Source organism: Ursus maritimus, unplaced genomic scaffold (genome assembly GCF_017311325.1).
Source record: "Ursus maritimus isolate PB19 unplaced genomic scaffold, ASM1731132v1 scaffold_30, whole genome shotgun sequence".
Taxonomy (NCBI): domain Eukaryota; kingdom Metazoa; phylum Chordata; class Mammalia; order Carnivora; family Ursidae; genus Ursus; species Ursus maritimus.
Window position 1 is genome coordinate 15047859 of NW_024425564.1, and position 25973 is coordinate 15073831.

Genomic DNA, 25973 nt, shown 5'->3' on the forward strand with positions numbered 1-25973 from the left:
CTCTGACATCGTAGCATGAAAGCCGCTGGAGATGACTCGTATGTAAACACGTGGGCATGGCCGTGCTCCAATAACACTTTATTTACCAAAACAGATGGTGACCAGATCTGGTCCACAGACTGTAGTCTCTGCCCATCCCTAATCTAGAGGAGATGGGGGCTTTCCTAAATCACCCCGGAACGTCTCCGCAGTTCCCCCCACAAACACAAGACTCCTCCCTTTGCAAATGTATTCATAAAAATCCTGTCAAACTAACCCAGCAAGCAGGCAGCCGGCCGGACTGATGGGGGGCAGGTGCCCAGAGCAGGATGCAGGGCACTCGGGGACTCACTCCACTCTCTTCTGCCGATTTTTGTGTAGGTTTCACCATTTCCCAAGATACCATGCTTGAAAGGTGAAATTTTACAAAAGTGGAAATGCCCTCACAAGAAAAGCACAAGCTGAAACCAGCCAGAAGCTGGGGGACCGGGCGCCCCCCGTCGTTTGCTTCACGTGTCTCCTCCCCAGGGGGCGCGCCCCCCAGAAAGCGTGGCAGAAGCAGCAGGCGGTGAGGCCCGTGGGGAGGATACTCACGACCAATAGAGCAGCATGAGCAGGAAGGGGCAGATGATGAGGGCCTGCAGGACCTGCCAGTCCCGGCACAGGGCGGCCAGCCCGGGCATGAGGAACTGCCCCGCCATGGCCACGAAGCTCGCCACCATCGTGATCATGAACCGTTTTCCAGGCGGGCACAGCTCTATTCCTGGAACACAGAAGGGACAAGAGAGACGTGAGCGCCCTGCCCCATGGCCTGGAGCAGCCACGGGTGCACCAGGGTCAGTGAACCTTCTCCAACAACCAAGCACCGTAAAATCGTGTTTATTTGCTGGCCGCCACGAGAGCCCTCCGTCGTACGTCCACGTTGAGATCCTTGTTTTTACAGCTGCATGAACTGAGGCCTGAACTGGGAAGGGAGCGATCGTTGCTCAAGGTCACAGAGCAAGTCAGTGGCGAAAGCACGTTGTAATTCACAGTGGCCAAGCCCGGACACTGGGAAACGCTGCTCTGTACAGGGATGCGGTGTTTGCCCCGCACAATTCCACTGCCTGTGCTCTCGGCGTGCTGCTGCGTCTCATGCCCCCTGCTGCCATTCCTTCCCTGGACCATGCTGTATCAGGGGGCCCCCTCCACCTCTGGACAGAGCACCAGGAATGTCCATCTGCTCACTCCCGCCACCTGCACGCCGCCTTCCTTCTGGCCCCGACTCCCGTGCTCCTTTGGAACTGTGAGTTCCAGGCCATCTATTCGCGCTGTGAGACCAAGACAGACCAAGTGGCATCACAGTTCATCTATGTGAACAAGACAACACCCCTCCCACCCCAACAATCAATAAAGCAGACTTGGACTATGTAGTAAGCTTCTCCTCCCTGCTGGAATTCCACAGCCTACTGTGACATCGGGGTGTCTCACGACCCTGTCTCTGTCCCCACGAGAGACAGCTTCTCTGGCAGAGGCAAGCCTGAGTCATCTTCAGAGCTTCAAAACAGCACCGCTGTCTGCCTTCCATAAATGTCTCCTGAACGGAGGGACACCATGGTCCCCCTTGTTGGCAAGAATCCATGCTCTTCATCTGACCTTGAGTAAAAAAGATGGTCACAGAACCGTCAGCCGCAGCACCCAACTGCCGGCCAGGGCAGACCTCGTATGTGAATTCCTCCAGGCAAGGCCCTCCGTGGGAGAACGTCAGCTGAGCTCTATACGCCCCCCCCCCCACGGAGCACGTCGGTTTGTTTGCTCGTCTTCTGCAACCCCCCCCCCCGTATTCCCTAAAGCTTGCCTTAAAAAAGAAAAAAAGGAGAGTTAAAATGACTTTTTAAAAAAGAACAAAGACCCTTGGGAGAGAATACTTTCTATGCCTCCGTTTCCAGCGGCTGTGGGGCTGTCTCGGGACCAGAGCTGAGGCGGCAGGTGGAAAGGCAATGGGGGGGGAGCAGGTTTGAGGGGAAAACAGACACATTGCGCTCGGCCACCAGGACGGGGTCAGCCCTCACAAGGATAGGGCCCCATGCCGGCCGCTATCTACACCAGCTCAACTGCACGGAAAGAATAATAAAGTCATCAAGATTTCCACAAACAGGCGATCATCAGTGACGGCTGAGCGGGAGAGGAAGCTGGCCTTGCTGCTCGGAGCTTATCAAGGACTTTCTGCCATTTAATTAAGAAAACAGGATGAAGCAGCCTGTTTCTCCCGGCCACTAACTGCGATGCCCTTCCTTTCCATAGACACGGGCTGGGTTCATTTAAACGATCACTTCCTAGTGGGACTTGGGTAGTCACTCCAGATCTGGCACTTCTGCTCTTAAAAATAACGGATCGGGGTCTTTTTAGAAAGGACGAACGGGCGCAGGCGCTGGCTTGCGCTTAGTAGGCACTAGTGGCAGATGTGCCGTGGAAACCAGCAGTCGGCACGAGCCAGGGTGACTGCGCTGCTCTGGGCTCGGCACAGGCTCGTCACAGAAGAGAAAATTTAGCACTCGGCTGCCCAGGTGAGCTTTAAACAAAGCCAGAGAGATACTGTTCACACGGCACGATAGTTTCACATCAGCGGGCCGGCAGGTGCGGCGGGCACGGCACGCAGCCCGTGGATTTGCTCTTCACCGCCTCTCTAATTCTGTGTAAGTATGACACTGTCTGCAACCACGGAAGCTTTACTGCAGACCCTCTTCGGGACGTCTCATCCCGCACGCTGGTCTCCACTCTGTGCTCTCGCATGAAGGATCACAGGGCAACTCTCCTAACGAGGGTGTGGGCTTGCGGAGGCCAACGGAAATTTGTCCCTTGATGGGCAAATGATTCCACAGTCTGACTTCTCACCATCACCGCCCCCGCCCTTGCTGCAAATGACATGCTGTGACAGGGACATATGTCAGTGTTCCAGTTGACATGACAATGATTAATTGTCATAGTTTCTCTCCAGTAGGGTTCTCTCATCCCTCTCCCATAGGTGGGCGGAAGGATCCTCTAATTCCGCGTGAGGTCCTGAAGAATCTATGCCACCTGAGAGCTCGTTAGAGATGCAGAATCTCAGGCCCCATTCGAACCTCCAGAATCAGCTTCTGCATTTTAGCAAGATCCCTGGATGACTCATGGCGAGGCACTTCCCCAAAATGCTACCCTCACCCACAGCGCGAGAAATGTTTTTGCCTCCCAGACACAGTATCTGAGAGCTGAATAAGTAGCATCATTTTTCTGGCCTCTCCACTCCTGCTTTTGCAAGGAATCTTAGCAGAGATTTTACTTTATTTCGCCAGGTAGAAAAATGGAAGAGCGCTCTGGCCCATCCATGTATTTTAGCATTCCTGCCAGGGCAATGGAAAAACACAGCAATTTGATGAAAGGACACAGGAATGACACTTGGATATGATGACCTTTCTGCCTTGATTCACCAGAAATCCCTTCCAAATTGCCCGAAATCTACTAGGTACTGAGGGGGCTATAAAGATGCTAAGAAAAAAAAAAAAAAAGCAATTATCAAAGAACCGCAGGCACTTTAGGCTTGCCACTAATCACATGTTCCTTTTGGATGATGAGAAATCAGTTCTCCTGAAGTGGAAGAGAGGAAGAAATACATCAGAGCATTAAAGCCTTAAGTCCTGGCATCCAGGGGCAGGGGACAGGGACAGCAGGTAGATGGTTTCCGCACACAAAAGGCCTGCTCCCGGCTCTGCAGACAGGAGCACTTGGCACAGGGGTTCACACACCTTGGAGATGTCTACAGCCCCGAGGCCAGGGCCACTGGCCTTGGTCTTGAAAGGCAGGAGGAATGCCTGGGTGGCTCAGTCAGTTAAGCATCTGCTGTCGGCTCAGGTCATGATCCCGGGGGTCCTGGGATGGACCTCAGGCTCCTTGTTCAGCGGGGAGCCTGCTTCTCCCTCTGCCTGCTGCTCCCCCACTTGTGCTCTCTCTCTCTCTAACAAATAAATAAATAAAATCTTGAAAGGCAGGGAAACCTGCCCGCAGCAGGGAATGGTGTCCCCAGTGGCATCACCTCCTCAGGACCTGGGGATCATGGGGAACAGGCCACCAACAGGCAGCCATGCATAGCTCTGCACCGCCAACTGGTCAGCAGCCCCAGGGGTGGCCCAGGCGGCACGCTCTGCACAACACTCTTCACAGCCACTTTCGTGGGAGACGCCCCTGAAGTCATCTTAGCAGGCTTTCACTTGTGGGCAGCAACTACCCCACCCCCCCTTCCTTATGTAAAACAATTAAGGGTCACAAAAAGAAAAAAAATCATCTTAGGCAAGGCATCATAGATTTAAATATGAAAAGCCTGGATTCTGGGCCAGACAGCCTGAGCCTGAATCTGTCCCCAGCACTTATAAGCTTGTGACCTTGGTTCAGTCATCTGTGAGTTCTGTGCCTCAGTTCTGTCATCTGTAAAATGGACTATTGTGGGCATTCAATAAGCATAGAGTGGCTGCATATAGAAAATGTGATATGTTGGTTTTTCTAAGTAATAATATGGATTATTACCATCTATAATAATATAATTATTGCCAAGTCGCTCTTTGGTCTCATTTGCCCTCTTTATTAGTCACCTGATCTGTTGAATTTCAGGGTAGGATTAAAGGGGCACCGGGCTGGCTCAGTCCGTAGAGCATGTGACCCTTCATCTCTGGGCTGTGAGTTCGAGCTCCCCATTGGGTGTAGAGATTACTTTAAAAAAATATAAATGAATGAATGAATGGATTCAGGGTAGGAATGAGTTTTGTTCGAAAAGACTGAACAGGAGAACGTACAATGACAGTCTATACTCTTTCTTCTCCATATATTTTATATCACAGAGATTCTCTCAGGCCTAGCAATAATCCCTCAATTAAAACACAGAACCAAGTGAATCCAAGAAAACCACATCAGAAATCCCTACTCTTAAATGGCTTTTCCCCTGACGCCTTAATGGAGAAGGCGGAAAAGCTATTCTTCCAAGCTTGACAGACGTTGACGGTAAGCAGAAGAATTGCAGAACGTTACGAGAATCAAACAGCAAGTAATTATGCCTTGGTGGAGGCAATCGGGCTGTAAACTGGGGATTACAACCACAACGGTCTCAGCACGCCGGGGACAGGGGCAGCCCGAAGCCCCTCTGTGATGTCTATTAGAAGTGCAGTGTTGGGGCGGGATATCTTTTCAGGGGCTGTAACTCTAGGGAGATTAGCTTTTCAGAAGCTTCCAGATTCTTACAGATTTCCTGGAGGACAAGAAGGGTGCTGCCCAGATTGGTCGTTCCAGGTGATGGAGGACAAAGACCCAAGGGGAACCAGGTCATCAAAGTGTGGGGGTCATTAACCGGCCCACAGCTGCTCCTTGGAAGGAGGGTGTGAGGTCCGCGTGATGGGTCAACGTGACTAGGGTAGGTTCTTAGCGATTCAATCAACAGTAATCTAGGTATTGCTATCAAGGTATTTTGTAGATGTGGTTAAAGTCCACAATCAGTTGACTTGAAGGGAGATTATCCCAGATAATCTTGGTGAGCCTGACTCAATCAGTAGCAAGGCCTTACAAAACAGAGCTAAGGCTTCCCAGAGGAAAAAGAGGACACCCTGCCTGCTCACGGCAGCTTCACGCTGAGCCCAAGTTCCAGCCCGTCCTTCCTGCAGCCTGCCCTCCAGATTTCAGATCTGCGTAACCTGCCCTCACAACTGTGTAAGCCTATTTCTTGTGGAAAATCTCTTCCTGTATATCTCCTCCTGGTTCTGTTTCTCTGGTTGAGCCTCGATACAGAGATCAGGTTTCTTACACTCACACGAGGTCACACAGGTCCCTCATGCAGCCCTGTCTCAGAAGCAGCTGGCCCAGCCGGCCACCGGCCTTCCTACAGTGTCACCAGTATGGATCGATACCTATCCTTCTTCCCCGTCCAGGCCAGCCTGGGCCTGGTTCCCCAGCCTCATCTAAGTCAAAGCCTGTGAAGGTGGCAGCATCATTCTACTCTCCTGGCTAAGCACATAGATGGCCCTTAAATGGGTTCCCCAGATTGGATGACAAAATGGCACCAGGGACAGGCAAGGGCACGCAGCGTGGGCATCCTTCATCAGAGCAAAACCAGGCAGAGGAAAGCTTTAGAGTTGGGGAGGGGGCAAGGTGTAAGAATTAAGCTTCAGAGTTCAGAAAGGATTTCATCCATTCTGCACTAAGAAGAAAGAACCATGATGGCTTTTATCTTTGTTTTGGGAGCAAGAGGTTAGGGAGAAGATGCTTTGTCCTGCTGACTACCTCCCTACCAGGGATTTGAGGGTCAATCTGCAAAGGGAACAAACATCTCTCTAAGGTCCCATCCAGCTTGGAAATTCCATGATCCCACGAGAGACACTAAGAGGCTTTATATGCAGGTGGATCAAACTTTAAACTCTCTCCCACTCGAAGTGATGGCATCAAAGCAGAAGAAGCTGAAATTAGCCATGTGGTCTGAATGGTTTTAAGGGTGCCGAGCTCCAAGGGTGGGTCCAGGTGGCTCCTATACTTGAATCCGGCTCCACTGTGACTTCTGAACTAGGAGCTCTCCAGTGTGGCCTCTATCAACTCCATGGGCTGGTGACAGGACACCTCTGGGGGATCCCGGCCAGATGGGAGATGCTACAGGCAGAGCCTAGAAGTCAGGTGACAGCTACAGAAAAAAGCCAAGTTCTTCTAGAGAACACCCCTGCCCGTCCACCAAGAACCTCAACCTGAGGAATAGCCAAAGGTTCTGCCTTCTCATTTAGGCATAAATGAGTCATCACGTCCAGCCCGATGGGTTTTAAGAGCCTACAGTTTAGCTGGTATTCAATGCCAAATAATAGCTTCAGAAACTCCTTGCTGATACAATTTAATCAGAAACAAAATGCCCCGTTCAGATAACACGGAGTCTCCGTGGGTACACGCGCTCAGCACCAGCAGGTGCACCTGACCTCCTGCTCAGGCCCCCTCGGGGGTGTGGCGCTGTCGGACCAGAGTCTCTCCATGTGTTGAGGATCTCCAGGCAAGAAGCGTTGGGCGAGAGACAGAGCCCGGGCATCAGACGAGCTCCTCCGTGCTCGTGCCTAAGGAATTTGCTGGCAGGAAACAGTCTTTTCCCACCTTCCCCACCCCCGCCACCACACTTACCTAACTGTTCACTGGATTTGGGAATTACGATTGTTTGATTTAAGAAAAAAAAAAAAAAAAAAGCCATGTTAGAACCAGGCTTAAAAAGACAGGTCCCATCCTATAATATGTGGGTAAAACCCAGCCCTATTCTTTCTTACAGTATCTATTTCAAAAACTGTATGCTGCTGAAGTCTATATTTTCTTGAGATTGCTAAATGCTCCTAGCTCTTCTAAAATGAGCCTATGGGATTTTTCTGGATCAGAGGTGGCCAGCAGTGAAGGACTATAGGGAGGTGGCCGACCATATCCACACCAGAGAATGAGGAAGTGTGCCCTGCATGGGGGAGCTCAGTGGAGGCCCCAGAATGGGGGACAGAGGGGTTAAATCCCTCCCCTGCTTCTGCCAGGCCAGGTGAAGCTACTCACCTCTTTTGCGCTCCTGTTCTGTCATCTATAAAGTAGATAATAACTGTACCCGCCGCACTCGGGCGCGTATCTAGCTACTGTGCAAGGCTTCCTACTCGCTGCTGTCCTTACAGACCTCAGGCCGCTTCCGTGAGGCTCTGGGTGGGCGCGTGTCGCCAAGACACTAACTCCAGTGAATTCAGTTCTTCCACAAGGGATGTAAACTAGCCCGTGTTTTAGGCAAAACTTGGTCAGAAGTGACCCAAACCATGTGATATGATGCACGAGCCCCAGAGCATAGGATTCTTGTTTTCCAGTAGCCTCTGCTAGCCGGGGAAAGCTGGCAAGGCTACTTGGAGAGAACCCAGCCGAGGTTGTCAGATATGGCAGGGAGGGCGAGGCCCCAGCCGTCCCTCTCTTCCTGCCACTTCCCCCTGGCGGTGCATCATTCTAGCCCAGGCCTGCCTCTTCCTCCCCCTCACTAATTCATACAGGAGATTCCAAGGAAAGAAGCAGAGAGGTCTGCAGGGAGGAGAAGCAGGCCTGTAAGTGTATAAAAGCACACACTCTGGGGCGCCTGGGTGCCTCCGTCGGTGCTCAGGTCACGATCTCAGGGTCCTGGGATCGAGCCCCGCATCAGGCTCCCTGCTCAGTGGGGAGTCTGCTTCTCCCTCTGCCCCTGCCCCCTCTGCTCGTGCTCGCTCTCTCTCTCAAATAAATAAAATCTTCACATTAAGATAAAAGCACACACTCCTCGTAACAGGTTCAGCACACTTATTAGACACCCTACTGTAGAACAACAGCGGCTTCCCTGGCTCCACGGCCCCGGGCCACTCTGGACCCAAGACACCTGTCCACATAGGACGAGCCGTCACAAGGCTCGGGAGAGGGAGGCGAGACCCGCTCAGGAAAGGACAGCGTCTCCGCACACCGTGTTTAAGCACCATAATTAAACACGACTCCTGGAATGGCCTGGGGACGGAGAGACCTACAGAGACACAGTGCGGACCGGCCACCACGCGAGCGCACTGCACAGCCCCGTGCTAGAACCCACGCCATCCACACAGGCCGCTTGTCCAAACTCACGGTCCTTACGAAGAGAACCCACCCTCCCTCCCCTCTGCCAGCCCTCCTCTATTATCAAACAGCTCAGCAGCGCACAGCAGCTGCGGGAGAAAGACTGCCCCCTGCGAGGAGGCCCTGCTTTCTCAAGGGCATCCTCCCACCTCATGTGGGCGACCAGGCGTTGGCAATACCACCTGCCTCCCTTGGGCACTGACGGCCTCCAGCCTGGCTCGGCTCAGCCTCACGGGCGCTGCTGCCCGCCCAGCCGCCACCGGAGGCCCCTCCCAGCAGCCCCCGAGCCCCTGTGGGCTCCCTCTCACTCCCCTCCCAGCAAGGAGAGCTCCTTCCAATCTCTCTCTGGCCTCCTGCCTCCTGCCACCTGCGAGCCTCTCCCCTCTTCGCCGCACTCGCCCTCCTTCCGGCCACTCACCCAGCCGGGCCTGGGAGTGAATGTGCCACTCGATAATTACGGCCCGGCTGAGGACTCCGGGCCCCCAGGAGCCTGAAAAACAGACCTCTGGGCATGTGATTGTGGAATTCCTTATTATAGCAAGAGGGCCCGAAATTGCCAGTCATGTCGACTCAAATAGCATTCGCGGGTATGACTGTAAAAGGTTGCTATTATCAGAACAGCTCCGCATCTTCCCTTCCCCGTGGAAAACTCCCTTTTCCTCCTCATTTAGGACCTGCCAACAAAAAGGAATGGTCAGAAGAGTCTGAAAGGCTGTTTTCTCTCTTTGGAGAAAGACAGTATTAAAAAACACAGAAATGGAGCTATTTCTTACAAATCACATTCCAGGGTCTGCCAGACATGTGGACATAGGCAGGTAAAGCTCAAATGTGGAAGTACAGGATTAATTAGCAGCTGAGTGACCTACGACAATGTCTCCACTGCTGGCCTGAGTAACTCCCACTCACTGTGGCCCAGACACTGGGGTAGGCATTTTGCACCCATGAAACTCACTTCAACTGCACAGCGACTCTATGATGTAAGTCTTGTCTTTAATGCTCATTTTACACAAGAGGATCCTGAAGCCCAGAGTCATTAAGTGACGTGTCCAAGATCACAGAGCCAAGGAAAGAACAAGGTAGGAGCTGAAGCCAGCCCCCCATGCCTCCCCACTCCGCTGCTGCAGACTGGGGTTTCTTCAAACACAGCCCCTGGTGGGTACGGCCTCTGTGCTGTGTTCCTGCCAGAATCTAAGCTCCATGAAGGCCAACGCTGCTTCGCCTTTGCTCACCCCCCTTCCTCAGAGCCCAGGACAGTGCCTGGCACACAGCAGGGGCTCAGCTGTCTGTCAGATGAAAAGCAGCATAACGGGTTCTTCCTGTCTGGATTAGTCACTTTACCTACGTTCCTCCTTTCTCCGATTTCTACAGTGGAATCAATTAGACTGATGGTGGCTGAGAACAGCTGGTAAATCTGCAGGAGCTAGTCCTCCATGTGCACTCATCGTGGTCCACACACAGTCACACGCTGACCGACATCTGGGGACATGTCAACCATAAAACCCAGCTACCCAATATGAGCCATGAAGTTCAGTTTCCTTTCCAGATAATAAATTATTTCATTTGTTTTTTTAAAAAATAACATTACAGTTCCTCAAACTGAGGATGGGGATTTAAAGGCTCACCAGTGTTTCTGCTTAGAGACACTGCGTAAAAACCGGCGAGTGCTGTTCAGCAGTATGTGCTTAAGAATTCAAATTAATACTGCTTTTTTCGTCTCCTGGTATTTAATAAGAGAAGAAAAATCCAAGGAGAGGAACGACTTCAAACACCAGAACAGCCTCAAGTCCACAGAAATCCCGGCAGTTCGGATCTGTGGCTCCTTTTCAAGCTAAGTGAACATGCAGAGACACAGAGTGGGTGATTTTAGGGTCAAGCACACATTTTAGAAATTCCCATCCGGGGGCGCCTGGGTGGCGCAGTCGTTAGGCGTCTGCCTTCGGCTCAGGGCGTGATCCCGGCGTTATGGGATCGAGCCCCACATCAGGCTCCTCTGCTATGAGCCTGCTTCTTCCTCTCCCACTCCCCCTGCTTGTGTTCCCTCTCTCGCTGGCTGTCTCTGTCACATAAATGAAATAAAATCTTCAAAAAAAAAAAAAAAAAAAAAAAAAAGAAATTCCCATCCAGGTTTCCCAGCTGCCAGTTCCAGAAGAACAATCCTCAAACCTCATTTTCTCTGGTACTGTCCACTCGTGGATGGAGATCACACTTACTGATGGATTCCCGTTTGCGTAATTAGATTATGCATAGGAGCCAAAGGAAGCCTCCAGGCCTTGCAATTTGAAGCAGCAGGTGTGGCCAAAAAGAATAGTCCTAAATTAGTTCCAGCTCTGACTTCCGGGGGCATGCACTTAGCTCCCCAAGTGTCAGAGCGCAGAGATGATCCAATTTTTATTTGTCATCATCAACATTGCCAATATTGTCGTTATTTTATGAGACTGGCAAGGAATCGAGAACTTAGGGGCTGGGTTTATGGTAAATAGAAAAATCGCAATGTGAGTTCATAGTATCATTACCTTCAACATGTAGCAACAGTGAATGCATTTCACTCTTTGGAATAATTTTCCTAATTAGGGAAGAATTATTAGTAACTGAATCTTTCTGAACAAGGTCTTCCCTTTTTCACGTTTTCTCACATACCCATCTTCTCTTGTATCTGTACTTTAAAAAGAAACTTTTGCAAGTTTGCATGTTCGCGAAGAAGAGAGAAGAGTATCATCAATCCCCATCGACCATCTGCTAGGGTCAACAATGGTCAATGGTTCCCTTCTCTTGGTTCTTCTGCTTCTTTTCTCTTTCTCTCTTTCCTGTAATATTTTAAATCAAATGCTTGAAATCATGTCTTCTAAATACTTCTAAATACTAATGTATGGATGGCTCTTTATCAAAAGGACATTTCCTTACATAAAGACATTACATCTAACAAAATCATAATTCTCTAATATTACTTCATATCCAGTCTGTGTTCAAATTATTCAATAACCTCAAAATTCTCCATCTGGTTGTACTTTTAAAAATCAGGTCCAAATCGGGTCTATATGTTGTACATCCCTTAGGTTTCTTTCAAGCTAGAGAAGCCCCTCCCCATCTCCTTCTCCCCCGTGACCCTGTCTTGTTGAAGAAACCAGAGGGGTTCTGGTTTTACGTGATTACTTTCCCATGGTTCCTTCATAACGTAAGCTGGAAGCTAGACCTAAAGATCTGGTTGGACTCAAGTTCAACGTTTTCGCTAAGAAGGGTTCACGGTGGGTCTGCACTTCCTGTCGCAGCGGCCATGAGGCGCACCTGTTTCCCATGATGTGAAGAGGAACCGACGATTCCAGTGGGGGCACCTCAGCCTCCCGTCCTGGAACCATTTGCTAACATTCTCGCTACTGGTTTTGGCATCCTCTGAAGATCAATGCCCGTATCAATTATTTCACTAGGGGGTATAAAATCATGATTTGCTTTTCTAATTCCATCCTTCATTGTTTCACCTTGAATGATTTTGTAAAGGACTTTGTTAATTCGGAACAGGCAGCAGTAATAATCACGATCGCTCTGGGTGATGGATAATTTCACACGTCATGTCACCCTCCCACTGCACCAGAGCAAAACAAAGCCTTTCATAATTACTCAAGACTTCGTGTGATCTCCACCCCAGCCGCACCCCTCAGACCTCATCATCTGCCACTCTCCCCCTCCTTCATGTCACTCTGGCTACACTGGCCCCCTTGCTGCACTTACTGGCTGTCCCCTGTCCATGGAACACCCTCCCCAGAGTCACATGGGCCTCTCCTCCCTTCCTTGGCGTCTCTGCCCCAGTGTCACTCCATCAGGGAAGCTCAGCCCATGCTGAAGAGCAATCCTTACCCCTTCCCACGCCCCAGGTTCTCCCTGATGACTTATCACGCGGCTGTTCTTAGAACCCTGGTTCTCGAGTGTGGACCTGGACCAGCAGCATAAACAGCACCTGGACCGTGATGGAAACACAACTTTTAGGGCCCTTCTCCAGACCGACCAGATCAGACTCTGGGGTTGATGCAGCAAGCTGTGCTAGCCAGCCCTGCAGCGAGTCTGACGGGTCTCAACTTCGAGAACCACTGCGTGCACTTTACAAATATTACATCATTTCATCCTCCTACACCCTCCAAGGTAGGTACTCTTTTATCATTCCATTTTCAAGGTGACAAAACACAGCCTTGTGGGCCCCACACCTGGGGATTCGATTCAGGGGGTCTGGGGGCAGGGTCCCGGAATCTGTGTTTGTAACAAGTTCCCAGGTGATGCAGACGCTATAGGTTCAGGGACCACACTTTGAAAATCATTGCTCTGAACACCGTAGGCAGAGTTTCATACACCTTAAGCCTGAGATCCCACGATTAACTCTCCTTTGCAGCCTTAGCATATTAATAAAACAGAATAAAGCTGAGTTTCAGCTTGTAATACCTGTTGGCCTACTGGCCTTGGAGTGAGTGGACGCTGGCTTTTTTTCCTATCACCAGACGTGTGATTTTTTTTTCCCCCACTGAAGAAAATAGTTCTTCCAAGGCCCAAACGGCAAGGCAGGCAGGGGCAGGAAAGACCTGGGGTTGCAAAGAAACTCAACTCTCAAGTCTATTTCAGATAAAAGGAAATTCACAGAACACCCACAGGTGCCGGTGGAGTCAAATGCCAGGCAGATAAGAAACGTGTGACATGGACCTGGCGCTCGGGGCGGGCCCATCAGCCGGTGCTTGCCCAGTTTAAAGGCCTTTAAATTCAGTTAGAAAATACAACACTGTCTGGGTTACACAAAACATGCCCAGGGTCAGGGTCTGGCCACATGCCACCCGCCTGCGGCCACTGAACCTCACCTAAACGGCTCATTTTATTCAAGGAGAAAGTAAGGTCGCGGAGCGAGCTGGTAGGAGCGGAAGCAGGCATGAACTCCAAGCCTGGGGCTCTCTGGGCTTTACCGCTTTACTTGTATTAGAGAATACAAGTCGCCTGGATTGCTCCTGGTTTATTTTTAAATGGAGATTACAATAAAAACAAAAATCAAACTTGACATGACATATGTCAGTTAAAATTAGCTCTCTCCTCCTCCACCAAATTGGAAAACCCCTTTGTGCCATATTCAACCCAACAGCATCTCCCAACTGAACAAAGGGTCAGATCAGGCCAACAATCTGGGAAGGGATTTTCAAGAAACAGATCTTTGGTGAGGGGATGTACTGGCCAGAAGGAGCCATGGGTGGTTCTCCTCCCAACCCAGTGGAGTGGAGTGTCCTCAGCAGAAGTGAGTGGGAGATTCTGAGATGTTCTAAGATCCAGCACCATCTTGCCCCAGGGCCATCTTGTTTCCGACAGTTTGTTCTACTTGGTGTTTGACTTTGGATTTCCTGTACGTGGGGTGAGGGTGGGGAGATGAGGAATTTGACAGTTCAGAACACTAGTCCTCAACCAAGTCCTGCCCTGGAAATTGGGAGACATCGTCTGCTCTGCGGCAAAGCCTCTCGTCCCAAGTGGGAACAAAGCCTCAGAGGGCGCTGCTCTGAAGTCCCATCCAGGGAACTTCAAAGGTCACACTGTGTTCACTGCACCCGTGCCCTATGGCATGCACAGTGTGGGCTCAGTGAATCGATGCTGAGTGACACATTTATAAGGTCAAGTAACAGAATACTCCTCAGCTAAGTCCCCCACATGTTTGCCAAACTCCTCCACAGCGGGACTGGAGTTTACTCCACCTGGCAAAGCCCTACTGTGACCCCACGGACAGCAGTGTGGCCTTGAGGCAGCCATTCAGCCTCTTAAACCTGAGTCAGGGGCCTCGCCTTTACAACTCGGAGTGTGCCCTTCTTCTCTCCGGGAAGTCAGGTGCTTGTCTCTCCTGGGGGACTCCGTCCGTCTGTCCTTCCAGCTCCAGGATGTAGAGTTTATAACACAGCAAACTCAAATCCGGACCCGGGGGAGCAGTACGTTCCGATATTGCTCTGCTGACTCCTAGAGGTGCTGTTGGAAGCCATGGAAAGTGCACACGCCGAGATGTGCATGTCACCCAACCTGGCAGTCAGCAAATGTTTCCAGAACGTCCTTCTGATCATCCACCCCAGGCGTCTGGAGGCAGAAGACAAGAGTCTCCGTGGCATGTTTCCTCTTCCACCCGTGATATTTCTCACCCGAACTGCTACCATAGCTTCTCAAGGTTTTCCCCTTACTTCGTCTGACACCGCTGATAGATTACTGACCCTACAGCACAGCTCTGTTACATTTCAACATTGCTGAAAATGCCAAGTCATGTCCCAATTCTGAGTATGCTGTTGACGGTTCTGATTTCAGCTTCCTGGCCCATTTCCCTCTCACTTCTGGCTCTCCTCACATGACTCGACGTGCAGGGCACATGAGACCATTCCAACGGCTTACATCGTGCCTCCCTGCCTCGCCACTCCCAGCCCCTGTGCCTCTGTCTACTCGAATCCCTCCATCTGTTAAGGCCTGGCTATCCCTGCACCTTCCTTCGTCAGCTCCTGGACTGCCAAGCCAGACGTAACCTCTTCCTTCTGGATCCCAGAGCACTCGGCAAGCGCATTCCAGAACCTCTTATTCGCCTTCCCCTGGTGCAACCATGAGCTCCTTGAGAATGAAAACCATGCTTGCTCCTCTCTGCGTCCCTCTTAATGTCTAGCATTGTATTCAGCACCGGCCAGATACTCCATAAATGCTGCATTCAAACAACAAGAATGAGAGAGGCACGGTTTTCCATGGGAGCCAGAGAATCCGGTTAAGGAGGACAGGACGGCAGGTTTCCTGAAGCACATCGACGTGAGGGCATGAGGATCTGTCACGAGTGGAGCCTCTGAGGGCTCTCTGCACCAAGCACAAAGGCAACCAGCCCCTCAAAGCCGCTCTACCACATCAAAGCTTGCAGGCCTATTTGTTGGAGTATCTCCGCCCCCCACACCCCCACCATGGCTCCCGGGGGGTCTGTGCTGCCAAAGGTTGGGCATTTACTGAGCTGCCAGCGTGGTGCTGGGCAACGGCATTTACCAATTACAGAGGGCTTGTGTGTGCCCGTCACTGTGCGTGGCACCTTTCCTCTTCTCCTTTTTTTTTTTTAAAGATTTTATTTATTTTACTTGAGAGAGAGAGAGCACAAGCAGAGGGAGCAGCAGAGGGAGAGGGAAAAGCAGGCTCCCCACTGAGCAGGGAGCCCGACGGGGTTTGATTCCAGGACCCCACAATCGTGACCTGGGCCGAAGGCAGACCCTTCACCAACTGAGCCACCCAGGTGCCCTCTTCTTTTCTTTTTACTCTCAACTCTTAGGTCTGTTTTGCAAACACGGATGAACAGGCTTGGGCAGCCTCAGTAACGCAGCCAGGTCCTCGCGCAGCAGGGCGGGGTACTGCACACACATCTTGTTTGCACTCCGTCTGCACGACCCCGTTTGGCAGGTGTTACCGTTCTTAGGTGAGGCTCCGCAAAGTTACCGGACTGGCTCACACCCCCACCCACAGCCGGTAAAGGGAAGAGGCAGATTCGAAGCACAGGTCTCTGTGGAGCCCAGCTGGGGGCGGGGGGTGACAGGAGGGTCCGTATTCCCTCGTGATGACGTGCACAGGGTCTATGAAGGGCAGACACAGCCAGAGTGGGAGAAAGGCCCAGTGAGGCCACTGGTCGGCACGGCTCCGGTGACCCGCGAGTACTCCCCTGGGGACTAAGTTTTCTCATCTGTACGAGGAAGGCTGGAGATGTGAGTATGCCACTCCAGGACATGCCACCTTGTGCGTAGGACTGTTTTGAGCTAGAAGTAGCTGAGAAACAGCAGATACAGGAAAAGCCACTCTGGCCCCCTCCTTTCTGCCTAAAGACAGGGCAATACATTTTCCTTTGTGCAGGTGTCCCCTTTTCATCTCTTGTCCCAGGAAGAGGAAACGAGATGACTCTTGTCACTGGAGGTAGCCCCAACTTGAGTCCTCATAACACAGCTCTGTGAAAGAGCCTTAGCTTCCGTTATTCCCCCAGAGACTGACATCTCTACAATGCACCAACCCTAGAAGTCTGACCCTTTTTCTTTTGCAGACAACCTCTCCATATATTACCACTCTTAGTAAAAACTATATATAACTTCTCAGTGCTAACGGAGAAGGTGAACCCCTTCTTTGGGTTTTTGCTTTCTTTTCTGTGAGACCTTGTGTATACATGAAAATTAAAATATTAACATCAAATAAAATTTGTATGCCTTTTGTCAATTTAATTTACACGGCCCCAGAGACTGAACCTAAGAGGGTGGAGGAAAAAGATCTTTCCTGCCTTACAGTCACATTCTTAAAATTGTAACATTTTATAATTGTGTGATAATTTTCGGTAATTCTTTTCGAAAAGGAACAATGCTGTTCGAGAAAGAAAAGTGTGCAAAATTAAAAGTGCTTAATTGTACAAGAAGATGTAGACTTTTGGATTTTTTCCTTTTGTCTGAGAACGTTGGCTCTTTCCAGCTCCATCAAGAATGCTGAGATGGAGAGAAAGAGGCAAGGGAGACACCAAGGAAGGGGCTTCGGGGGAGGGGGAGGCATCCAGGAGGGCTTAATAGAGAACATGAATCCCTAACCTGAAATCTAGGAGATGTGGTGGCAGTGCCAGACGGTGGGCTGGGGAGAGGACAGAGAGAATGATAGGGTCAAAGAAGACGGTAGCCAGTCATTCCTTAGCAGACACCGTGGCTTTGTGGCTGTTATTCCCATCACAATTAAAATCCATGCCAGCTTCTGGCCGGCCAATCAGGGTTTTGCATCCCTGAAAACTCCCCACCAATTTTGATTAAAAATAAAATTAGTATGTGCCCCCCCCCAGTCCAATCACCCAGCATCATGCACACAGGCCTTTGATGGAGACAGATGATGATCTGTCTTCAAAGACCGCGTCAGGCTTCGCTATAAAGCTGTTTCCTGCCCACTCCCCAGGTGCAGCCCAGCTCCCAGCCCTGGCTCCATCCCTCCTGGGGTGGGAGACTCAGCTTTCCAACTCACAGTGCCTTGGACTGTCTGCCGGAAGGCCAGGCTCCTGATGCAGATGCATGGGGTTAAAAACGACTGTTTCCACGAGAATCCACCTTCCTTCTCTTGCTTTCCCACAGACTCTCCTACGAAAACAGTTTTATCCAAGAGAGACAGGCTGGGGAAGGCAGTGGAGAGAACAGAAGCTTCGAAGCTGGTTAGACTTTCCATCTTCTGAGGACCAGGTACGTGGCATTAAGCAGTGTACTTAACATACTTGTGTCTCTCTTAGGAAAGGATCATAGGTACCATGTGCAGGAGCTGGAGCAAGAGTGAAAGAAAACGATGATATACGGCAGCATGTCTAGCATGCTGGCTCTGGTGCCCTAAAACAGCACATCAGTATAATTCAGAGACGGTGCAACTGTGGGCTGGCCAGGGGGCCCGTTCACCACCGTAACAGAGGCTGTGACCAAAATGCCCCTTTAGTTCCAGGTAACCATGATATAAAAGAACTTTTGTAGAAGTTTCTAACTCTTGCAAGACTTGGGGACTTTTTGCATAAGAATGGCAACTTCCAAAATGACTGGATTTCTAACCACAGTATAAAGGCCTTGCTGAATGATCTACTGTGAAAAGGAAAAAAAAGACTTCCAAGGCCTGTTGTGAAAAAGGATGAGATAATGGCCATAGCAAATTTATAGAGCAACAGAGTGCAATTCTTATGGAAAACAGATGGGGTTGATGCGGGGAGCCCAGCCCCACAATGTGCCAAAGACGCAGAGCAGAGAGATCTTCCCAAGGTATTTGTGGATTTTGATGGAGAACCATTTGGAATGGACACATCTAGCCTTTGAAGAATGGAAGTAATGTGGGTCTAGAGTATTTATGTTTAAAAGAGTAGTGTTTTCACACTGCATTCCTTCTTTCGGAAGAAAGCTGAATGGTCAGGAGCCCCATCGTTGACCTTCCGTGTGCCCAGGGTCACTGACATCACATTCCGCACACAACGATGCCTTCTGATCATTTCATACTATTCAAAATGGCCTGCTGTGAACTCAGGGATTATATGGCTCCTTCGAGTTCTTGGTTCTGAGGGAAAAGTGCTCAGAACGCATAGTACTTTGTAAAGAGAAATACTCCCCACATCAAGGTCGTGGCCGGGCTGACACAGATGCCCTTACGAGGCATCTCAGGAAGATTCCCTTGTATCGGGTTGAGAGGAAAATATTAAACACGAAGGATTTACAGTTTAGGAAAGTTAAGCCACAGCAATGTGTTGTTTTTTTGTTGTTCAAAAGATTTTATTCCCAAAGCCTTCTTTTTATAGATGCAAGGCGCTGTGTCAAGGCCAAGTCTTGAGGGCCCATGAAGTCAGGTTTAGTGAGACAACTGTCAGACCTCACTGGAAAATTTCTAAGTGGATTTGTTTGGTTCTCTCTCCCCGCCTCTCTTGGGTCCAGAACATAAAAACACAGAAAAAGCCATTCCCCTCTTGCACTTTGTTTTTTGTTTTTTTTTTAAAGATTTTATTTATTTATTCGACAGAGATAGAGACAGCCAGCGAGAGAGGGAACACAAGCAGGGGGAGTGGGAGAGAAAGAAGCAGGCTCATAGCGGAGGAGCCTGATGTGGGGCTCGATCCCAGGACTCTGGGATCACGCCCTGAGCCAAAGGCAGACGCTTAACCGCTATGCCACCCAGGCGCCCCCTGTCTTGCACTTTGGATGGGATGCGTCTTGCACTTTGGATGGGATGCGGCAGTCACTGGTTAGTCATTTCTGTGGTCTCAGGCGACATTCAAATGTAAATATGTCACACAAAACAATCCCAGACGTCTGGGGGCAAACGTGCAGCCAGCCCTTCTGATTCACACTGGGCTGCCTTTGACAAAGTTGAGAGAAGAGAAGGAGGCAGAAGAGCAGAACCCAAATGAACAATTCATCTATCATCTCTGTGTGTGACCAGAGCTTTCCTGCCAGCGTTGGGGGTGGGGCAGAGAGCGAGGAGCACAGATGGGGGCGGGAATCTTTCCAGCCTGGGCCTTACCCTCCCCACGCGTGGGTTGGGAAAAACCACATAAAATCCGAGTGATGTGCTTTATGCAAAATAAATAATCGAAGTCTTCAAAAAGAAAAGTTAATTTTTTTTTTAAAAAGCCATATAACCAATCTCCATGCACTTCTGTAATTGCCTGAACAACTCCTAGGGCCCAAGCGATGAAACGGATTTGTTTTCATGGAGAGAGGAAGCAATCTGCCTAGTAGAGTTAGGAAGATCATCTAAGTTTAATAACTCCTACACTAGCATTTTGTTCCTCTAGGTAAATAGTATCGGTTTAAATTCTGGGTGTGTCTGAGTGAAAACTAATTTTTAGTCACTGTTTTAAGCTGCATTTTGACCTCAGTCTGAGCTTTCTAATTAAGTTCTTTCCAGCTTCTCTCTGATCTCAGGAGGAAGACGCTGTGGGCACAGCATCCCCCGTGGGAGCTGAAACTACCCCCTCCAGCAACAAGGACTGTCCTAAGCCAGGGGATCCCCATGATTGACGGCAAGACATTATTGACCTGACCTTCACCGCAGACCGGCTCATACCCACTGACCTCTGTCCCACATTCTCCTTACGTAAACCTGGAATGGGGAGCCTGGGTGGCTCAGTTGGTTAGGTGTCTGCCTTTGGCTCAGGTCATGATCTCAGGGTCCTGAGATCGAGCCCCATGTCAGGCTCCCTGCTCAGTGTGGAATCTGCTTGTCCCTCTCCCTCTGCTTCTCTCTCTCTCTCATAAATAAATAGATAAATAGATAAAATCTTAAAAAAAAAAAAAAGACGTTACACATACAACTGCCATAGGATCCAATCATTCTACTCCTAGGTGTTAATCTACTAGAGATGAAAGCACTTTGGGACAGTGTTTAGACCCTAGTCTGCTGTCCTCCCAGTGTGGGCCTCATGGAACTGAACTCCTTTCTTGCTTCACCACCGCTAGTCTCTCTACCTGTGGATCTTGTCAGTGGTAAGCAGCAGAACCTGGTCCGTTCAGGACCCCGGAGCCAGGTGCTCCTGCAGCCCCTGTGCCCTGGCGGAACTCTGATTTCAACTCACGCCTGTTACGGCTTGGTATTTTAAGGACATATGTCTCCTTAACATGATTCAACCCTTTCAAAAAGTCTTTGTGTAGTGTTAAAAAGAAAAACCACAGGCCCAAAATGGAGTCACTTTTTCTAGGCCAAGTCACCAAACTGGGGCTTAATTCCTAACCTGATTACAGTGTGAACCTCCCCCATGGAATGGAGTTCTTCACCAGTCAGGAATTTTCTGGTCCACACCAATCAGATCATCTGTCACAAGGGCCCTCTCCATCCCCCAAAGGAAGATGAAGTAATCTTCTTTTTATTTATTTATTTATTTATTTATTTTTTATTTTAATGATTTTTTATTATATTATGTTAGTCACCATACAGTACATCCCCGGTTTCCGATGTAAGGCTCGATGATTCATTAGTTGTGTATAACACCCAGTGCACCATGCAATACGTGCCCTCCTTACTACCCATCACCAGCCTATCCCCTAGATGAAGTAATCTTCTAATAAGACCCCTGCTCTTCCCCCTAAAGGAAGGTGACCTTGTCTGAAACAAGCTTTCATTTGTCTTGCTAATCACTTCCCTGTTCTGTCTCCTTCCTAGAAAACCTTCCATTTTGTACAACTCCTTGGAGCTCCCCCTACTAGCTAGCCCGGATGCTTTCTGCATCACAAGGCCAGTTAGATCTTCCAAATTTACACAGTTGAATTTTTGCTGTTTAACAGTAGCTAGCATATTGAGATAAGGCAAAACTAAAAAGAATACCTCACTTCATTTAGGCAGCCAAATACTAAACTTAAAATTGAAATTCAGAATGAAGTACAGCCCAGAAACCATGCAAGTAAGGCCACCCTGGGTCATCCCCTACACTTTCTGATCTTCCCATAAGCAGGGGTCCCTGAAAGCAGTGCTTCTGGAAGTGTGGCTTCCTTAACCCTCTTCATCAGACTTCCCTGCCCAGACCTACAGAACCAAGACACTTTCAGGGTGGAGCCTCAGAAGCCAGAGTTGAACAGGGGGGTCCAAGAGATTCTGATGCACATTAAAGCTTGAGAACTTTTGTCATCAAGGGTCAGCAGAATTGCTGGGATTTTCCTTCCACCTCAAACCACCATTGTATAAGGAACACAGACACTTGTTAGTGTTGGGGAGGAAAAGCTTTTCTATATCCTCTTACATTCAATAATGGGGGCCTGCGAATTAAACTGATAATAGATTAGCAAGAGAAAAGACAAAGTTTATTGGTGAAGGTGGTTATGCAAGGGCTCATAAAGACGGTGGCTCAAAGAAGTGCTTAGAATTTAGAGATTATATACCGTCTTAACATGGGGAGGGAGTTAGGATTTTAAGGAATGATAAATGGTGGGAAATGACTGCAAAAGAGATGAATGAAACTACTGGAAGGTAAGGTTTGTTTTAATAAAGTCTGTTTGAGCAATTTCTCATCTTGGGTGACAGGAGCCACTCTNTCCCTCTGGTACAGGAAGCTTCTCTTGAAGGAGGTTTATGATAGTTCAATTCTTTGGGAAGGATCTGCTTTGAGGCTGTCAGGGGAGTGCAGAGAAGGCCTCTTCCTGTGTCCGTCCTTTCTCAAATGCCTTCATCACAAAATAATCCTTATGCCACAGTGGTGTATTTTGGGCCCTTCGTTAGCAAACGCAGTCACCGGCATCACGACATTTATTCCTAACTACGTTCTTGTCACATAAGCAAGCGTTATTCCCATTTTACAGGGTACCCCCAAGAGGCTGGTTATAACATCCAGGACTTGAATTCAGACCTTTCGATTTTAAACACCATATTTATCCTTTAAGAACAAAGCAAACAACCCCACCCTCCAAACACACTAGCTTCCTTTTAGTCATCTCTTTTCAATAAGACTAGCACAATTTATCACCATGACTGTGAACGAGACCAGCCCTTAATAAACTATGCTTATCAATAAGGGCTCTGTCCAGTGTTTGCTGAGACATAATTACACACTCAGCAACCAGCTGAATGTCTACGGACCATAGGTTGCTCTTCAATTGTCCATCTGCTTCCAAACCTAATGGCACTGATAGATGACTCAGGGACTCGGACGTAGTTAAGCCTAGTGAAGAGCTCATTATTGTCAAACACTGGGACCTGCGAGCCAGCAGCTCTTACACAGGAAGGGAGAGAGAGGCTTCACTGGGAAAAGGACAAGGAGAAGTACAAGGCGGTACAGGAAGGAAGTTACGTTCTATAAATATTTAGGATACTGTTTTCTTCAGTACATTTTAGACTTGGTTCATTAATTCCTACAATATTTTAAGAGGATTTTTTTTTTTTTCTGAAGAGTGATACACAAATTAAAATATATAGCCCAGTGTCTGATAGCATTGAAGGACTATCCTGGTTTCTGCAGTGTTTTCTTCCAGAATTGCACCTGTCCAATATGGTGACCACATAGCTATTTAAATTTAAACTTAAATTAAATTAATTAAAATTAAATAATAGGCACTAGTCACATTCCAAGTGACTAGAAAGCACTGAGCTAAACTCTTGATGTTAAAGTGTTGAAACAAAGACACTTCGCAAACATTCTCAAGAAAATGTAAATACAAAGGCGATCAAGATTGAACTCAAAAATTTTTTTTTTAAACCATGAAATATTTCAAGTACAGTTGATCCTTGACCAATGAGCGGTTTAGGGGCACTGACACTCCCACGCAGTTGAAAATCCACATATAACTTTTGACTCCCCCTCCAAACTTAACTACCAATAGCTTACTTACTACTGACCAGTAACATAACACATTTTGTATATGTTTTATATATTGTTTTCTTATAATAAGCTAAAGAAAAAAGAAGATATTAAAGGTATGATATTAAAGAAATCATAAGGAAGAGAAAATACATATATAGTAGTGCACTGTACTTATTGAAAAAAAACCACATGTATAAGTGGATTGATATGGCTCAAACCTGTGTTGTTCAAGGATCAACTGTATAGTGAAAAAATGTAAGAAAGAATAGAAAACATGTGGGTGACCAACACTTGGCTTGGTCAAGTCTTTCCATTTGCCATCTTCCCTCTCCCCCTTTGCTTTCAGGGAGGATAAGAAATAAAACACAACAGATACAGAAGCCCCCACTGGACCCCTTTAATGAATCCAGTAAATGCTCTACCGACAAGTTCAAAGCATACAAGCAGTGGTGTTCAACACAAGCGTGGGGTTAAGATCCTGGGCTCTGGAACCAGATAGCATGGGTTCTACGTTTCCTGGACAACTAAGAACAATTCTAGAATGTTTGGAGTTTTGTTGAAGGCTAAAATGAAATGAAATTGAATGCACGGAATGATTCATAAAGATCTTTCTTCTAGAGGTAGAAACGGACAGCACATCTTAGAAGAACCAATTTCAGACTTTAAGCATTTAAAGTAAGTAATCGGCAAGCAATCACGCACTTCTCCAGGATCATCACCTCTGGTCTCTACAGCTTCAGGGACAAGCCTCTTGCAAGCTGTCTGCCTGCCGCCTCCTTAAAACTGAATAAAGACGCTTGGGCAGCTGGGAGGAGATGCACGGGAAACACTGTTTAAACTTTTTTTGGTTTTTTTTGGGCAGCCCTGGGAACCTGAGCCGAGGCAGCTGTCTCTCTGCTCTTGGTAAATCATTCAATAAATTTTAAGTGTCAGGAAACAAGGGGACCCCTCATTGGGCAAGCTTCCATGATACAAAGAAAATGGCTATTTATCGTCCAATACTTGACAAAAGATCCATCGCCACGTCTGTAATAAATAGCACCCACATCCAAATGTGAAGAACGTATGGCTCTGTCAGAATTCTTTATTCTCGTCCACGTTAATGTCACCTCTCTTATGTTCTCCAGTCCGGCAGAGTCCAGGCATCAGCATTTGGGGAAGGAGCACAGAGGTGTTTCGATGGCCACAGAGACGCCAATGTGTGAGACGCAAAAGCGAGGGCATGTGTTTAAGTTTCGTGCAATCCGTCTTCACTCCTCCGAAGAAAACAGTTTCCTAGCAGGAAGCCACTCACTTTTAAATTATAAAGAAAGTACACGCACATGCTGCCTTTCCCAGGACAAGAAGTGGGACGTGTATTTACACAGACGCGAGGTGGCACGGTCCACACGGTCAGAGCTGCTGACTACAGTCACAGGCTTCCATTGTTCGGAAAGTTCTGCCCCAGATGCTCACTGATACAGAACCGGCCTACCCGATAACGAAGACATTTCAGTTTTGTTTTTGTTTTAGGTTTACAACCTGCTGTACATATAGCTGAGCCTCTCCCTTATTTGGGGGTCTCGAATTCTCTATGGCACGGAGTCCGCTGCAGGCAGCTCTGACTTTGGAGAATACACCACATGGAACCATGCTCGCTGTCGGCTGTCCTATGCTACTAAGGAGCTTCCGTTCAGCCTTTAAAACGTTCTGGGGGCGCCTGGCCGGCTCAGGCAGTGGAGCATGTGACTCTTGATCTCGGGGTTGTAAGTTCAAGCCCCATGTGGGGTGTAGCTTAAAAATGTAATCTTTAAATAAAAAAATAGAAGATGTTCTACTTACAACCTGTGGGCAGTTTGCCCTGGTACCAGTGAACCTCTTCCGCACCCCACCTGCTCAAAGCCAGAGACCGCCTGCTCTGCCTCAGAGACGCCGACTCCCCCCCCCGGTACGTCAACGATGCCACCATGCCCTGCCGGCACTGTTTGCCTCTAAGTTCCCGCTCTGTTTCTCTGCTTGCAAGTTTCTGCCATGTTGAAAACCCAGTACTGAACATCTGAAACTAAATGTGCCACATCCCCACCCAGAAGTCAACTCTTCCACTGACCCCTTCTGTCTGTTAAAGGCATATGCACCCCTTAATCACCGCAGGTGAGAGCTGGGGGCCTCTTCCTCCCCCTACCTGGACTATCTTTGGATCCCACAAGCTTTCTCCCTACAGATCCTCTTACATCTGACTGTCCTCCTCATTTCTATCATACTGCTCCAGCTCGGGGGGGTCCCCTCCTTCACGAACCCCTCCAAATCCGCCACACAGCTTACAAGATCATCCCTCAACAATCACATTGCTACTCAGACCCTTCTGCTGGAGCCCCACGCGTAGGGTCACTAGAATTCCAGCACCTCCGGTGACTTTTCTCTGTCTTCCCACCACCACACTACCCAGGCAGTGCCCCTGAGCTGTCTGTCCTGCACACGGCCTTCCGGTCTGTCTTCTGTGGTCAAGAAACATCCTGGGCGCCTGGGTGGCTCATTTGGTTAAGCGACTGCCTTCGGCTCAGGTCATAATCCTGGAGTCCTGGGATCGAGTCCTGCATCGGGCTCCCTGCTCAGCAGGGAGTCTGCTTCTCCCTCTGAC

At 48.9% G+C, this 25973-nt stretch overlaps 1 protein-coding gene across 2 annotated transcripts in view; it reads right to left on the reverse strand.

The window, feature by feature from the left end:
- The window catches only part of SLC22A23 (solute carrier family 22 member 23), a 174155-nt gene that overhangs the window by 47017 nt on the left and 101165 nt on the right, over positions 1 to 25973 (reverse strand). For both annotated transcript variants that reach the window (XM_040645011.1, XM_040645012.1), the window contains exon 4: positions 574 to 742. In XM_040645011.1, coding sequence (XP_040500945.1) covers positions 574 to 742 — 169 coding nt within the window. The remainder of the gene's footprint in view (positions 1 to 573; positions 743 to 25973) is intronic.